At 44.0% G+C, this 15,082-nt stretch overlaps 1 protein-coding gene across 8 annotated transcripts in view; it reads left to right on the top strand.

The window, feature by feature from the left end:
• Positions 1-14,246, top strand: part of STN1 (STN1 subunit of CST complex) — a 37,033-nt gene extending 22,787 nt beyond the window's left edge. For 7 of the 8 annotated variants that reach the window (XM_040254355.1, XM_040254356.1, XM_040254359.1 and 4 more), the window contains 3 exons: positions 2,627-2,749; positions 5,228-5,300; positions 13,284-14,246. In XM_040254355.1, coding sequence (XP_040110289.1) covers positions 2,627-2,749; positions 5,228-5,300; positions 13,284-13,441 — 354 coding nt within the window. In that variant the 3' untranslated portion in view covers positions 13,442-14,246. The remainder of the gene's footprint in view (positions 1-2,626; positions 2,750-5,227; positions 5,301-13,283) is intronic. The other variant, XM_040254362.1, reaches the window with a different exon arrangement.
• Positions 14,247-15,082: the final 836 nt, after the last annotated feature.

Here is a 15,082-nt window from a genome sequence, read left to right as displayed (position 1 = left end):
GCAGGGAATTACGTCCCAAGGTCAGCTGAGGCAAATGTTTTTGGAAAGGAAGCTTCACGCATTGTTGATATTTACAGAGAGCCTTTTCTGCTGGGCCCCTCTGGTTCACAGCCGAAACTGCTGTTACTCTCCCATGCCTCACACCCTCCCTTCCTGCTGCTCCGTCTCACTGAAGTCGGGGAGGAACTGAGCTTCCTGTATGATCTGGGGATAATCAACAGTCATTTTCAGTGACAGGAATAACCACGTAAAAGCGTTTCTAGTCAGTTTCCAATTTACTTCTGTATTGGTAAGAGGTGGAATAAACTCAACCCTTAGGATCTTTCTATTAAAGATGAATCACCTTAGAATTATGAAGATGAAGTAGTTGTATAGAGTTGTGGTGGGGGAGCCTGTGTTGGGTTGATCATTGCTTTTCCTAAGTAAGAGCACTCATGTATGAAATTAGAAAAAGCTCTCCCCCAGCTCCCCCCTGAATAAAAAGGCATGTGGCCGAGGATGGCTGGATGAGGTGTTTATTCTAAACATATCCAGATAGCTTTTCTGCCTGTGGGAGTCATCAAGTATTTCTCAACCTTATTCTCCCTTCAGAGAATGGATGCTGTCATTACCTGAAATGCTTGTCAACTCTCAGACCCAGGTTCTAATGCCGAGGTTCCCTAGGCCTGTTCTGTTGAGGAAAAAAAACCTCGACTCTGAATATAATCAAGAAAGTTAGACTCTTCTCTTCAGCCCAGGAGAGCATGTTTCTGAAACGTCGCCAAGATCTATTAAATTCAAACTGTGTTGTCTGGGAGGCCTCTCCTAGGAAGCAAAGGTTTCTTTCAGGATGGAATGGTCAATACTGGAGGCCATGTTGGGGTGCATTTTCTCTACCTGTCACTTTGAAGGAACATCATAGAAAATCTGAGGTACACTTTCTGTTTCAGCATCTGTGGGTGCTGTCCAGATAGCCTCCATAAGGTCCTCTCATTAGAGAGGCAGGACTTTGCCTTCGCTTTGCCATGTTTTTCTTTTTTTAAGCTCTCTGAACTTTTTAATATGTTTACAGATTTCTCTCACATTAAAAATGGATCTGGGGGCTTCCCTGGTGGTCCAGTGGTTAAGACTTTGCCTTCCAGTGTAGAGGGTGTGGGTTTAATCCCTGATCGAGGAGCTAGGATCCCACATGCCTCATGGCCAAAAAGCCAAAAATGTAACATTGTAACAAATTCAATAAAGACTTTTAAAAAATGGTCACATCTTAAAAAAAAAAATGGGTATGTACCTTGAAAGACAGGTATTACTCACCACTTACTTTGTTTTAGGGAGGAACTGAAAATCCCTGGTGGAATAGTTAGAAAGCTACTTCCTCTCTCTACAGGGTATTTCTTTCCACTGGTGGCACATACATTTTTTTGGTCACCCACTGTGTGTCAGGGAGCAGGTGGCCGAGATGAAGCACAGAGTCCCCAATTCAAGAAGCCTGCGATCTGATTAACCATGGTGGGACATGGTGGAAAGCGTGGCTTCCTTGAAATAAGAAGTAGGATGACCTGGTAACCTCTGTAGGCACAGTTAGAGAAGGGAAAGGATACCGAAGTTGAAGAGAGAGCAGCCTGATATTAGCCTCGTGCCTCTCTTCCTTCCCCTAGGGCCCTGTCTGCCTTCAGCCTATGGACCCTCCCCTTCGATAGGTCTCTGCACAGCTGTTTGCCTTCACTATCCTCTATTTAAAATAAGGAGTCTACTTAATACTCTGCATGTGTTGGAATCCCTCGCCTATTTCAATGTGTATAAAATTCTTTGATGTCCTTAGGAAGAAGTTGTATTATTGTTGTTCATTCACTAAGTTGTGTCCATCTCTTTGCGACCCCATGAACTGCAGCACACCAGGCTTCCCTGTCCTTAATCGACTCCTGGAGTTTGTTCAGACTCCTGTCTATTGAGTCCGTGATGCCATCCAGCCATCACACCCTCTGTCGTCCCCTTCTACTCTTGACCTCTATCTTTGCCAGCATCAGGGTCTTTTCCAATGAGTCGGCTGTTTGTATAAGTTGGCCAAAGTATTGGAGCTTCATCTTCAGCATCAGTCCTTCCAATGAATATTCAGGGTTGATTTCCCTTATATGTATATAATATATATACCTATATGTATATATGAAAATCTTTGATTTTTTTTATGCAGAACCATAGATTCTATACATATTGACTCACTTTTTTGATTAAAATTGTGGCCATATGTAAATATGATTATTTACAAATTTTAATATTGTAAATAAATTATTACAAAATTTAATATTGGCCATATTAAAATTGATAAAACAATTTTAATCAAAGAAGTGAGCCAATGTGTATAGAATCTTTTGTTCTGTATTAAAAAAGATTTTCATCTTGATTTTTCCATTTCCTATCATTGAGTTAAGTTAAACAAAAAACTAAGGGGTAGAACAGTTATCAAGTGTGATTCTGCCAAAGCAGATTTCCCAGCCCTCATTAAATACTATCCTGCTAGGCCCTTGCATACCTGAATCCTTCTGACTCTACCATAAAAAGCCTGTTGGGTGAATTTATAACCAGCTGGTCTAGGGAGTTGCCCTCAAGTGCTATAAGGTGGGACTTAACTTCTTTTTTTTCCTTCCTACAGATGGGTTTTAAGAATGACACCACTTCCAGAGCAATTCACAGTATATTTAGGAATGCTGTAAAGCTGCTGCAGGAAAAAGGACTCGTTTTCCAGAAAGATGGTGGTTTTGATAACCTATTCTATGTAAGAGACTTGCAGCGTAACTTCTTTTCCCTTAGCTTCCATTTGCAAATATATGTATTACTTAGGGATACTTATTTGCTGTTTTTAAAAGTCAACCATTAAGGAGGTACATAACGAGTGGAAGCTGGCCTTTATCTTTCCTCTGGTATCATTTTTGGCAGTACATTCTTCTGCACGCTTATAAATATATGCCCCTGTTATTTAAAAAAAAAAAAAAGGTGATCATCCTCTAAATCAGGATTTCTCAACTTCAGTTGTTTGGGCCAGTTGACTCTTTGTTGTGGAGGGCTGTCCTTTGTATTGTAGGGTGTTCGGCAGTATCCTTGGTCTTCATCCACTTGAGAGCAGTAGCTGCACGCCCAGCTGGGGCAACCTTAATGTCCCCAGACATTGCCAGGTATCCCTTGGTACAGTGCAGAACCACCGCTCTAGGTAACAGTCTGTACGTTTTTGGATACCAGAACAGCACAGCACCGGCCTCTTGCCTTGTGAGTCCTTGGATGTCCACCTCATTCTTTTTGACATCTGTATGGTAGTCTGTATTATGGGGACTTGCCATCAATTATTTAACCACTTCTCGCTGATGGACTTTTATGTTGTTTCCATCCTTTGTTCTCAAGTACACTGCTGCTATGTCTCTTTTTGTTGACTTATGTAAGTATTTCTGTGAGATTGACTCTTAAAAGAGGAATGGTTGGAGCAAAGGGCATGTACCTTTAAGGTTTGGGTCAATACAATCTGCTTGGCTCCATCAAAGTTGGTAACAATTACCATTCCCACCAGGGATACAAGTGCTTGCTTGCCTCAGTGAATGAAAGTCGCTCAGTCGTGTTCGACTCTTTGCGACTCCATGGACTGTAGCCTGCAAGGCTCCTCTGTCCATGGGATTTTCTAGGCAAGAATACTGGAGTGGGTTGCCATTTCCTTCAGACTTAGAGTTAAAATTCACCTCCCACTGCCTGACTTTAATCCTGGAGAACAAAGCTGACAGTGATATCCATGTCCACGTCAATAGCATAGATGTGAATGAGCAGCACGTGATTCTTCTGAAGACAGAGCAAAACCCTGAGGACACCCAGGAGCCTCACTCTCTACAGCGTGATTCCTGAGGGGAAGCCTTCCTTAACAGGACATTTTCTTGATGTTGATTTACTCTAGTGATTCCCCTGTTTTAGAAAGTTTTTAAAATTAAGATATATTTTAAATACTATTTCAGTAACTTTTGGAAAGGGTATTCCGTTCTGCATAAGAGTGGGCGGGCGGTTGGAGGGGGGGCAGGGAAGTTGATTGCCTCTTGTGGGGCAGCTCACCCTAACAGCCCCCACCTCCACCCCCACTGTGCATTCTCCCATGAGGCCCTACGTGGCCTCCTGGGTTGGTAGGAAGCAGTTCTTCCTGAGGAACAGCAGACGTGGGCAGCCATCCAGCGCTGAGGTGTGGCAGGGCTGGGGCACTTCCTCCTGTGAATCAGTCTGAGCTGGAGTGAGGTGATCCAGCTATAATAGCTATATTTTCCTCAGCAGAACCACCCCACTTTGCTGACTTCACTCCCTGCCCCCACCTCAACCCTGGCCCTAGGTTTCTGTTTTCCTGAGGGCATCACCTCAGGGGCATCGTTATCCTCTGTCTGTCTAGTGCTTTCCAGCTTTCAGCAGCTCTCCCACATTGCCTTAATCTTCCCAGCAACCCCATGAGTCCACAGACGGGTCCCTGTCAGTATTGCCGTCTTAAATCTGGTTATTCCACGTCTCATCGGCCCAGGGTGCATTCCTGACATATGTGTTTGTCCACTTACTTCTTTCTTTTTTTCCTTTTTTTTTTCCTCTCTTTTTCTTCCTCTTTTCCTTTCTCCCTCTCTTTTATTTTTGTCATTAGATTTACTAGTGAATGTGATAGTGAAGCCCATTTGGTGGCTGTTTCCCTGTTACCTGAGCTAGCTGAGAAAGGAACCCAGGTTATATTTGCCTTTGAGAACAGACAGTGTTTTCCATTTATAGGCTAGACTTACTCTCTCCCTAGCTTTTCCTTACAGTTTTATTTCTTTCGTTTTTCCCTATGGTTGGGTGAAGGAACGTGAAACCCAGGAAGAAACACAAGAGGAAAGAGTCCTGGGATTTGATCACTGTGCCTCCCTCAAAAATACAACAAATAAGAGAAATTTTATGAATGTGTTATAAATATTTAAGAAGAAATTTGCTCCTCAAAAGCAAGGGATTCCAGATTTTCTTTCAATCCTGGCCCCAGTGAACCACCTCCCATGGGAATATGTCTGTGGGTCACACACAGAGCAGTAAGCTGCTTGGGGATAGAACTGATGTGACAACAGGTCTGATTTCGCAAACCACACTCATTGATGGCAAATGGATAATGATTGTTAGGAAATATTTAGGAGCTACCCTAAATACTAATTTGGGAGGGTAGGTGACACAGCCTCTCTGTCACTTAACCTTTCTCTCCAAACTCTCTTTTCCTGTTTAGGTAACGAGAGAAGACAAAGAATTGCACAGAAAGATCCACCGGATCATTCAAGAAGAATGCCAGAAACCAAATCGTAAGTGGTGTAATATCCATGTATCCCAGTGTCTTGGAAGGGGAAATGTTCCCTCCTGGAGAGCACTGGACAGAGGGTTAGGAAACCTAGGGCTTTTCCCAGTAACAGCTTAGAGCCGTGACTTGTTCAGACACCTGCCTTCTCGGAAGCTCAGGTTTCTCTTGGCTCAAGTGAGTGTTAGCCTCGCACGGTTATTCTGACCTGGGCCACATCTAAGAGTCAACCTTGGAGCTTTTATGAACGTACCACGCTCAGGTCCCAGCCCTAGGGACTCTGATTCACTCGGTGGAGCTAGACAGTAAACTCCTCAGGTGATTCTGATACAGCGAGGTAAGTTGTCAGTCTAGGAGTTTTTGACATCTTTCTAGTTTCATAGCCTCCTATGTGCATGCTAAGTTGGTTCAGTCGTGTCCAACTCTTTGCGACCCTATGGACTGTAGCCTGCCAAACTCCTCTGTTCATGGGCTTCTCCAGGCAAGAATACTGGAGTGGGTTGCCATGCACTCCTCCAGGGGATCTTCCCGGCCCGGGGATTGAACCCACATCTCTTATGTCTCCTGCATTGGCAGGGGGGTTCTTTACCACCAACACCACCAAATCTGTGTTATTCCTTGTTCCGCTCTTGCTTCTTGTCTCTAAACCCAAACCTGATATTTTCCTCTCTTCTACCATCAAGCCCTTCAGTGTTGGGAGGAGTGGTTCTAGACATTACAGTTTATGAAGAGTATAATTCAGTCATCTAGAAGCCTGATAAAAAAGAGAAATGGTTTAGAAACAGAGTTGGGTTTAGTGGAGTTAGGTCAGCCCCTAGTGGTTAGAAACTCAAATTGTAGATAGTCTGAGAACAGACTTTGCCATTTTCACACTAGTTAGAAATAAAGCATTTGTCTTATCTTTAAATCTTGTGTAAACTGACCACTCTTAAAGGTGACTTTTCACAGTTTACCTTTTGTAAACATATGCTAAGAACAAATGTTGGCATATGTCAACAAATGACGCCTGAAGAAGAGTAGACAGGCTGGTTAAGGAGCACAGGCAGGCCTCTTCCCCCTGCTTGCTTTCTTTCCAGAGAGGTCCACTTCCTGTCCTTAAAGCCACATATGCCTGAGACCTGGATCTTTTCCAGGCTGAGTCAGTGGGTGGAGCAGGACCAGGTCTCCAGCCCTGGTGGTGATGGTATGCAGCCCTGTTTAGCCTTTGAGGACCCATGAGGTCACCTCCCAGAGTGGTGTGATAACAGCTCTTAAAATAAACTGAAAGCAATCTATTATTTGATGCAAGGTTTCTTAACTATTGTTCACTTCATTCAGAACAAGAAGGAAAAGTATCCTTTAGTTGCATTGAGGGGAAACTGCCTGTCCACAACTGAAGAGCTTTTTAGAGCAATGAAATGCACAATTCTTCCACCAAGAAGGGATGAGAGGGGAGGCTGCTTCCCAGGTGACATTCCTGCACTCATGCTAGTCCCAAACCATCTGGCCAGATTCTTATTTTGATGTATATTAGGAACAGGGTGGATAAAGGATTAGTAATCCTAGGGCCTGGTGAAGCAAATGAAAGCAATTCACACTACCTTTCTTAGGAGAATCATAGCCTGGGTGACCTGAGGGTCTATAAAGTGGCTGGTTTTATATCCACTTCTAATCCACAGGCCAGGTCCTGCTTTGGTGAGTCTGTCTGTCAAGGCTCTGCTAGTCAGCCTATAAAAGGGAGTCTCTAAAAATGATAAGCCAGTTCCTTGAAACTAGTGAATTCCCAGGAGACGAATTCTGGAGCATGGATAACAGGATGCCAACAAAAATATTATGTAGGGACTTAGAGTCTGTTGCAGCCGCCCCTTTTCATAAGAAATACCTATGACATTAAAAAGTTATTCAGAATATTATATGCATAGGGTGAAAAGTAAAAAAGTACAAAAACACACAGAGAAAAGTCAGACTTCCTCCCAGCACCAAGCCACAGGCTCTGTGTTTTCCTTTCCAAGGTAGTAGATGTCATTGGTTTCTGGTGTATCCTAGAGATGTCATATGCATTTATAAAACACATTTGTATAGTTTATCCTTCCTAAAAATGCCTAAATAAAGCTTAGCATATAATACTCAATGTTCTATACATTGTATTTTAAGTCTAGAGGTCGTTCTAGAGGTCATTCAGCAACAGTATGTGTATTAAGTACCTGTCTTTTTAATAGCTGTCTTTATATTTCACTATATGTATTGATAGCTTCCCTAGTGGCTCAGAGGGTAAAGCGTTTGCCTGCAATGCAGGTAGACCTGGGTTCGATCCCTGGGTCAGGAAGATCCTCTGGAGAAGGAAATGGCGACCCACTCCAGTACCTTTGCCTGGAAAATCCCATGGACAGAGGAGCTGGTAGGCTACAGTCCATGGGTTTGCAAAGAGTCGGACACGACTGAGTGACTTCACTTTCATTTTCATATGTATTGATAGACAGATATTTGACCATTTATTTAATCATGGCTGTGAGAGTTGGATCATAAAGAAGGCTGAATGCCAAGGAATTGATGCTTTTGAACTCTGGTGTTAGAGAAGACTCTTGAGAGTCCCTTGGACTGAAAGGAGTTCAAACAGGTCAATCCTAAAGGAAATCAGCCCTGAATATTCATTAGAAGGACTGATGCTAAAACTGAAGCTCCAACATTTTGGCCACCTGAAGTGAAGAGCCAACTCATTAGAAAAGGCCTTGATACTAGGAAATACTGAAGGCAGGAGGAGAAGGGGATGACAGAGGACGAGATAGTTGGATGGCATCACTGCCTCAATGGACATGAGTTGAGTGAGCTCCAGGAGATGGTGAAGGACAGGGAAGCCTGGCATACAGCAGTCCATGGGGTCACAAAGAGTTAGACATAACTGAGCAACTCAACTACAACAACTGAACCTTTAGTTCATTCCCAGTCTTTCAAACAAAACACAGAATTGAGTTTTCCTTGACAGGATCATGGGTTCAGTCACTCAGTCATGTCTGACTCTTTGCAACCCCGTGAATCGCAGCACAGCAGGCCTTCCTGTCCATCACCAACTCCCATAGTTTACCCAAACTCCTGTCCATCGAGTCAGTGATGCCATCCAGCCATCTTATCCTCTGTCGTCCCCTTCTCCTCCTGCCCCCAATCCCTCCCAGCATCAGGGTCTTTTCCAATGAGTCAGCTCTTCGCATGAGGTGGCCAAAGTATTGGAGTTTCAGCTTCAGCATCAGTCCTTCCAGTGAACATCCAGGACTGATCTCCTTTAGGATGGACTGGTTGGATCTCCTTGCAGTCCAAGGGACTCTCAAGAATCCTCCACCACCACAGTTCAAAAGTATCAATGATTGGTAGGAGAACTTAAAATCTTTAGAGTCACTTATGAGGTCGCAAAGAGTCAGACATGACTGAGCGACTGAGCTGAACTGCTGAGTATTTTAGCAAAGGGTAAACCTACAATAATGACAGGATCATAAACACGGGCCAGTTTTAAGTCCCTAAAGCGCTGGCACTAGGCTTGTCTAAAGATGGGCCGTGTGGCAGAGTTGTAAAGAGCGAGCTGCTAGAGCCACCTTATCTGGGTTTGAGTCCCGGTTCTGCCACTTAGAGGCTGTGTGGCCTTGGGTAAGGCTGTGGCTCAGTTTCTTCACATGCAAAACAGATAATAATGGTACCTCCATTGTGGCTTGTTATAAGGATGAAATAAACTGGTGTTTTATAAAACTCTCAGGAAGCTGGAAGAGTGAGAAACACCAAAAACCTTTCCCTCCCCTTAGACAGCAGTCCCATCTGTCTGCTATAGCTATTTTGGAACTCTAGAGTATGTATAAAGGCGGGCAACTTCCAGAGGAAGGTTTGGACAGTAATTGGGCTTGCTTCCAGTCAAGATTCAAATCTTAGTAGCGGCTGCCCGTCCCATACCTCCAACTACAGGGCAGGCAGCTGTGCATGTGTTTCTGGATCTAGGGTGGGCAGAAAGGGCCCAGTCCTCCGTGTGTCAGGGGTCTGTGCTCTGGTCACTCATTACTGCTTCTGATCACAGAGTTGTGGACAGAGAGGTGGGTGGCCGTTGTTGCACCTCCTCCCATTGCTGTGCCTGCCTCACCCAACAGCTGAGGTGACTTCCAAGGGATTTTAAAAAGACTGGCACCCTTCTTTTTAAAAACCCTTCATTTCTTTTTTTTGCCCCTTTTGGAGCCAGAAAAGAAAGACTTAAGACATTCAAAATCAACTGCATATATGGGGAAAATTAGAAAGTGACCTCACATACCCAGGAAAAGGCACAGACTCAGAAATAGACCTGAGAAGACCTTAGGTTTCCATCTCAGGCTATTCTTGGCTCAGAGACGGCCTACAACAACCAAAAAAAATTAGAAACAATAACAAAAAAACAGCTACCACCAGGAAAGGGGAAGAATCTAATCTCCAGGATTACCACATTATTAGATTCAAGTGTCCAGTTTTCAACTAAAAGCGAAAGATATACAAAGAGACAGGAAAGTATGACCCATTCAAAGGAAGGGGGAAAAAAGCAACAGAAACTATCCCTGAAAAAGACCTGATGGCTTATCTATTGCACAGAGGCTTTAAAACAACTGTCTTAAAGATGCTCATGAAAATGATGGGTGAATAAAATGGAAATATTCATTAAGAGAAAAACTAAAAAGAAATTCTGACAAGGACAGGAACTGAAATGCAACATTTACTAGTGATTCAAAGGCAGATTTGAACAGGAAGAAGAATCAACAGGGCTCTGAAAAAAAAATGAACAGAACCTAAGGGACCCGTGGGACATCATCAAATGGACCAACGTATGTGTTATGGGAGTCTCAAAAGAAGAGAGCAGGGGCAGTTATACTAATATCAGACAAAATAGCCTTTAAATCAAAATGTTACAAGAAACAAAGAAGGATATTATATATTAATAAAAGGCTGGATAAGAAGACATAGCAATTTTAAATGTTATGCGTCTAGTGACAGACCATCGGAATATTATATGAAGCAAAAACTGACAGAATTGAAAGGAGAAATAAATAGTTCTACTGTAATAGTTGGAGATTTCAGTACTCTACTCTCAATAGTGGATAGAAAAACTGGATAAGGAAGCAAAGAATAAGAAGATAAGGAAGCAGAGGACTTAAAGAAGACCGTAAGTCAGCCAGATCTGACCTGTGCACACAGAAGACCACCTAACAACCACATGCGTGTTCTTCTCGTGCATATGTGGGACCTTCTCCAGGATAGAACATGTTAGACCATCGGTAATTCTCAACAGATTTTAAAAGATAGATATCATACAAAGTATCTTCTCTCTGACCAGTATCTTTTGAAGTTAGAAGACAATAACAGAAGTAAAGCTGAAAAATTTACAAATTTGTGAGAATTAAATAACATACTCTTAACCAGTTGACCAAAGAAGAAATTAGAAAATACTTAGAGATGAATGAAAACTAAAACACAACATACCAAAACTTATGGGACACAGCAAAAGCCGGGTATAAAGGGGAACTTTATAGCTAAGAACACTTACATAGGTTTACAATTTAAGGAACTAAAAAAGAAGAACAAAGTAGCTCAAAGCTAATAGAAGGAAGGAAATAATAAAAATTAGAGCACAGATAAATGAAATAGAGAATAGAAAAACAATAGAGAAAATCAAGGAAAACAAAAATTGCTTCTTTGAAAAGATCATCAAAATTGCTAAACATTTAGCTGGGTGGACTGAAAAAAAAAGAGAAAAAAACTCAGATTACTAAAATCAGAAATGAAAATGAGGACATCAATACTGATTCTACAGAAATAAAAAGGATTCTAAAAAAGTACTGTTAACAATTGTATGCCAACAAATTGTGTAACCAGATGAAATGGACAAATTCCTAGAAACACAGAGCCTCCCAAGACTAAATTATGAAGACATGGAAAATCTGAATAGATCTACAGTAAGGAGGTTGAATCGGTAGTAAATAATCTCCCAACAAAGAAAAGCTTGGACCTAATGGTTTCACCGGTGAATTGTAAACATTTAAAGAACTAATGCCAGTCCTTTTCCGCCTGTAACTGGAAGACCCCTCTATGAACAGCCTTGCTAGACAACCCTCAGATGGTAGAATGGCCTTTGTGAAGAAGTCCTTTAAGACCTCTGGGGCAGTCAGCACTGCTGAACATACATGCCTATACATCACCTTGAGCCCTGATCCTGAGCACCCAGGTCTTATAAAACATAAGCCTACGAGCTGAGCAGTGCTGGAATTCCCGGTGTTCCCTCTCTGCTCTGTGCAAACCCATTTTTGCTTGGTGACCTTCTCTACCCACCACCATCAACTCTTCCTCTTGGGAAAAGTTGAAGCTTCTTTAGAGCGCAGACGAGGTTTTGTGCATCTTCTTAGGTTATGAATATAACGGTAAGTAAGTTCTCCAAGGATGAAGCACCCACCGTGAGTCTCCTTTCATCAACACAAGCAGAGGTGAAGCAGGTGCTTTTCTTCCATTTTATCCATGAGGATGCGGGATGAGGAACATGGACCACTTTGCCCCAGTCATAGCGCCAGCACTTGAATTCAAGTCCCTGGGACTCCAGAGTCTGCTCTCCATCTGCCCTCTGTGCCTGTCCCCACTTGCTTAGTGCTGCACATGTATTAATAGTAGGTGTTCAGGAGATTTTGATTGAACAAATGTTGAAGGAACAGCCTGGAAATGTGGAGACCAGTAGAGTTTCCCAACAGTAACCCCGGTTGGTAGGAATAATGAGTTGAGTAGCCACTAGAGGTCAGAATTAACAAGTCTTTTTTAGCCCACTACCTGTGATCGGCCCTGACCCTTACAGCTGGGGAGGACCTCAGAGGTGTCCCCACCTCCGGTCCCTCTCCCTATTGGTCAGAAAACCCAGCTTGAAGGTGCAATGACTTGCCCAAAGCCACAGCCATGTTTTGCCCATCACCACAACCCCCCCAGGACTTTCCTGGAGCCTAAAGCATTCTGTCATCTGAAAACAATGTTCAGTGACTGTGCAGAGCACTAGTGGGCCAAGTGCTAGGCTTATGTCAGTGAGAGGCCTGACTGTGCTGAAAACTGGGGAGGGTTGGTTTCCAGGAATGAGGTTTGACTTTGACTCGATGTTACAAATAAGTTTTATGTCATGACCCAGTAAATTACATCATTTTATTATACATTTTACTTCAACTATATATATACATATATAATTGAATATAAATTAATATTTAGCCTACCTTAATATTTACCCTACCTAAAATGCAATACATTCTGTAATCTTATATTCTGGTCTGCCTCAGTCTGTTTGGTAAGAAAAGAATGCTAATCACAACCCACTAAATTGATTTCATGATCCTCATAACTTCAGTATGAATGCCACTATTGCAAAATGATTGATTTCTATTAGGAAAGTGGTCAGTCACCCTGAACTGTCACAAATGGTCCCATTTGTTCTGGTAGAAGGCGAGAAGTTCCTTGAACACAGCCACCACAGACAGACTGTTTGGAAGCCTAGGCAGAGAGGAGTGAGAAGAGGCCAAAGGTCACCATTGCAGTCCCATGGTCCAGGATTTATGGAAGGAATAAGGAGACTGCTGCAGGCTGGCTCTGCTGTCCACCTCAGGAGGGCTCCCACCTGGGAAGCTAGGGGTTTCTCTCTTCCCGAGAGAAAAAGATGATCGAGCGCTACAACCCCACGGGGTTATGAGTATACAGTTACTGATTGGGAATCCTGGGAGGCTGAAGGCCTGTGTCCCCGAGCAGCAGTCCCTGGCACACGCCTGAGCACAGGTGATTTAGTTTGTTGTCCTCAATAAGGTAGGCCAGTGCATCTCCTGCTTCAGTGTGCACAGAACCATCAGGGCGGGTGGGGAGGTCTTGTGAAGCTGCAGGTTCTGATTCAGGAAATATAGAGAAGGACTTCCATGTAGAGGAGAGGACAGGGGGGTGGGGGGAGAGAAGAGGGTCTGATGGGTGGGTCCAAGCTGCGCCAACTCCCTTTTTCCCACAGACGTGGAGAAGGGCTGCCACTTCCTGCACATCCTGGCCTGTGCCCGCCTGAGCCTCAGCCCAGGCCTCAGTGAACCTGTGCTGCAGCAGGTGCTGCAGCTGCTGGAGGACCAGAGTGACATCGTCAGCACCATGGAGAAATACTACACGGCATTCTGAGCAGAGGCCAGCAGGCAGCACAGGCGGAGCGGGGAGGAGGAGGGAAACCAGTTGGCATTCACTCCCAAGCTCTGGTTTTAACGTCGTGCCCAGGCTTATAGGTCTGGGGGCAATTATCTCATAACAAACTATGAAATCTGGTGATTTGAGGAATGGGAATTTGGCATAAATTCTGGAGGCTGCCTTCTATCTGCCGTCAGTTCAGTCATTCAGTTGTGTCCAACTCTCTGGACTGCAGCACGCCAGGCTTCCCTGTCCATCCAACTCCCAGAGCTTGCTCAAACTCCTGTCCATCGAGTCAGTAATACCATTCACCCATCTCATGCTCTGTCGTGCCCTTCTCCTCCTGCCTTCAATCTTTCCCTGCATCAGGGTCTTTTCTAATGAATCAGCTCTTCACATCTACCTGCTGTATCCTGGGATAAAATGACTTAGCCACAGCATGCAAGAAAACCCTCCTCATTGGACTCTGGGCTGGACCAAGCATCACTCACAGAGCAGAAAAGGAAGAAACTGATGGTGGCTGGCCTGGTTGGAGGTTGTACCAAAGGGCCTTCCATGGTAAAGGCCCCTGGACGTGGAAACAGAAGAGCGTACAGATCACCAGCTCAGACACTTTTGAAAACTTTGGACTGTCAGGTACTTTCTTGGCATCTCCTGGTGGTTAAGACCCTAGTGTAGGGGACTAGGTCTCCCTGGATGAGTGTTGCTGACCTATAATTTCTGTGGGTCAAACCCCAGCAGTGGGTCCAGTCTTGGGTTGAATTGTTTATAGTGATGGGAATAAAACAGGATCTAAGGCATGGCTCTGTATTTGCTATTTTCCTTTTTTCCCTTCTGAATCACAGGGCGTTTCAGTACATGTCCCTATGCTTGAGGACACTGTGACTAAATTCAAAACATCATCTCTTAATATTCTGAAGTTCTCCGAGGCTGCCGGCCAATTACCTGGCAGTGATAGATGTTATTTTCAAGGTTACCACTGAACATCCAGGACGCCCGACACCTTCCAAACACTCGGGATGTGCCCAGACAGGTGATGGGTCATGCTTTTGCTGGGAAAGACAGGTAAAGGGAAGAAATCTGGCGTATGGCATAGGCTTGTTCTAACAGCTCGATGACAAATCCAGACAGCGAAAAGCAAGTGCAGGAAAGATTTGGAGTTAATTACAGTCATTTCACAAAAGCACATCTGCCTTTGGCTGCATCCTTAGAATTTGACGTAATAAGCTTTTAGCAGCTCTCCTGGAGAGCCTGCAGGCCTGGTCTGTTGTTCTGCTCTGTGTGGAAACAGAGTGGTTTTACACTCAGAAGTCGCCTGTGGCTCCATGTGTGAGTCCTGGAGTGAGTCCCGACAGATGACTTCCTGTCTTGGACTTTCCTGACTTGACCCAAACCTCTGCCCGGTTTTTAGCAGTTATTACCCAGATAAGTGCCCTGTATTCAGAAGGGTTCCTGTAGAACAGGGTTTACCTGGAATGACACCCCAGTGGTTCCTCCTTGAGGTCAGAAGCTGTTCCATACTGAACACATCTCAGATTATTGGAGCTGCCAGGAAGGGGTCTTGAGTTGGAACATAAAAAGGACACATCCTTGCACACAACCACCCGGCTTCTAGGGGAGCTTAACCCCAAGGAGGTG

Source organism: Oryx dammah, unplaced genomic scaffold (genome assembly GCF_014754425.2).
Source record: "Oryx dammah isolate SB20612 unplaced genomic scaffold, SCBI_Odam_1.1 HiC_scaffold_14, whole genome shotgun sequence".
Classification (NCBI taxonomy): domain Eukaryota; kingdom Metazoa; phylum Chordata; class Mammalia; order Artiodactyla; family Bovidae; genus Oryx; species Oryx dammah.
This window is presented reverse-complemented; position numbering and strand designations above follow the sequence as displayed.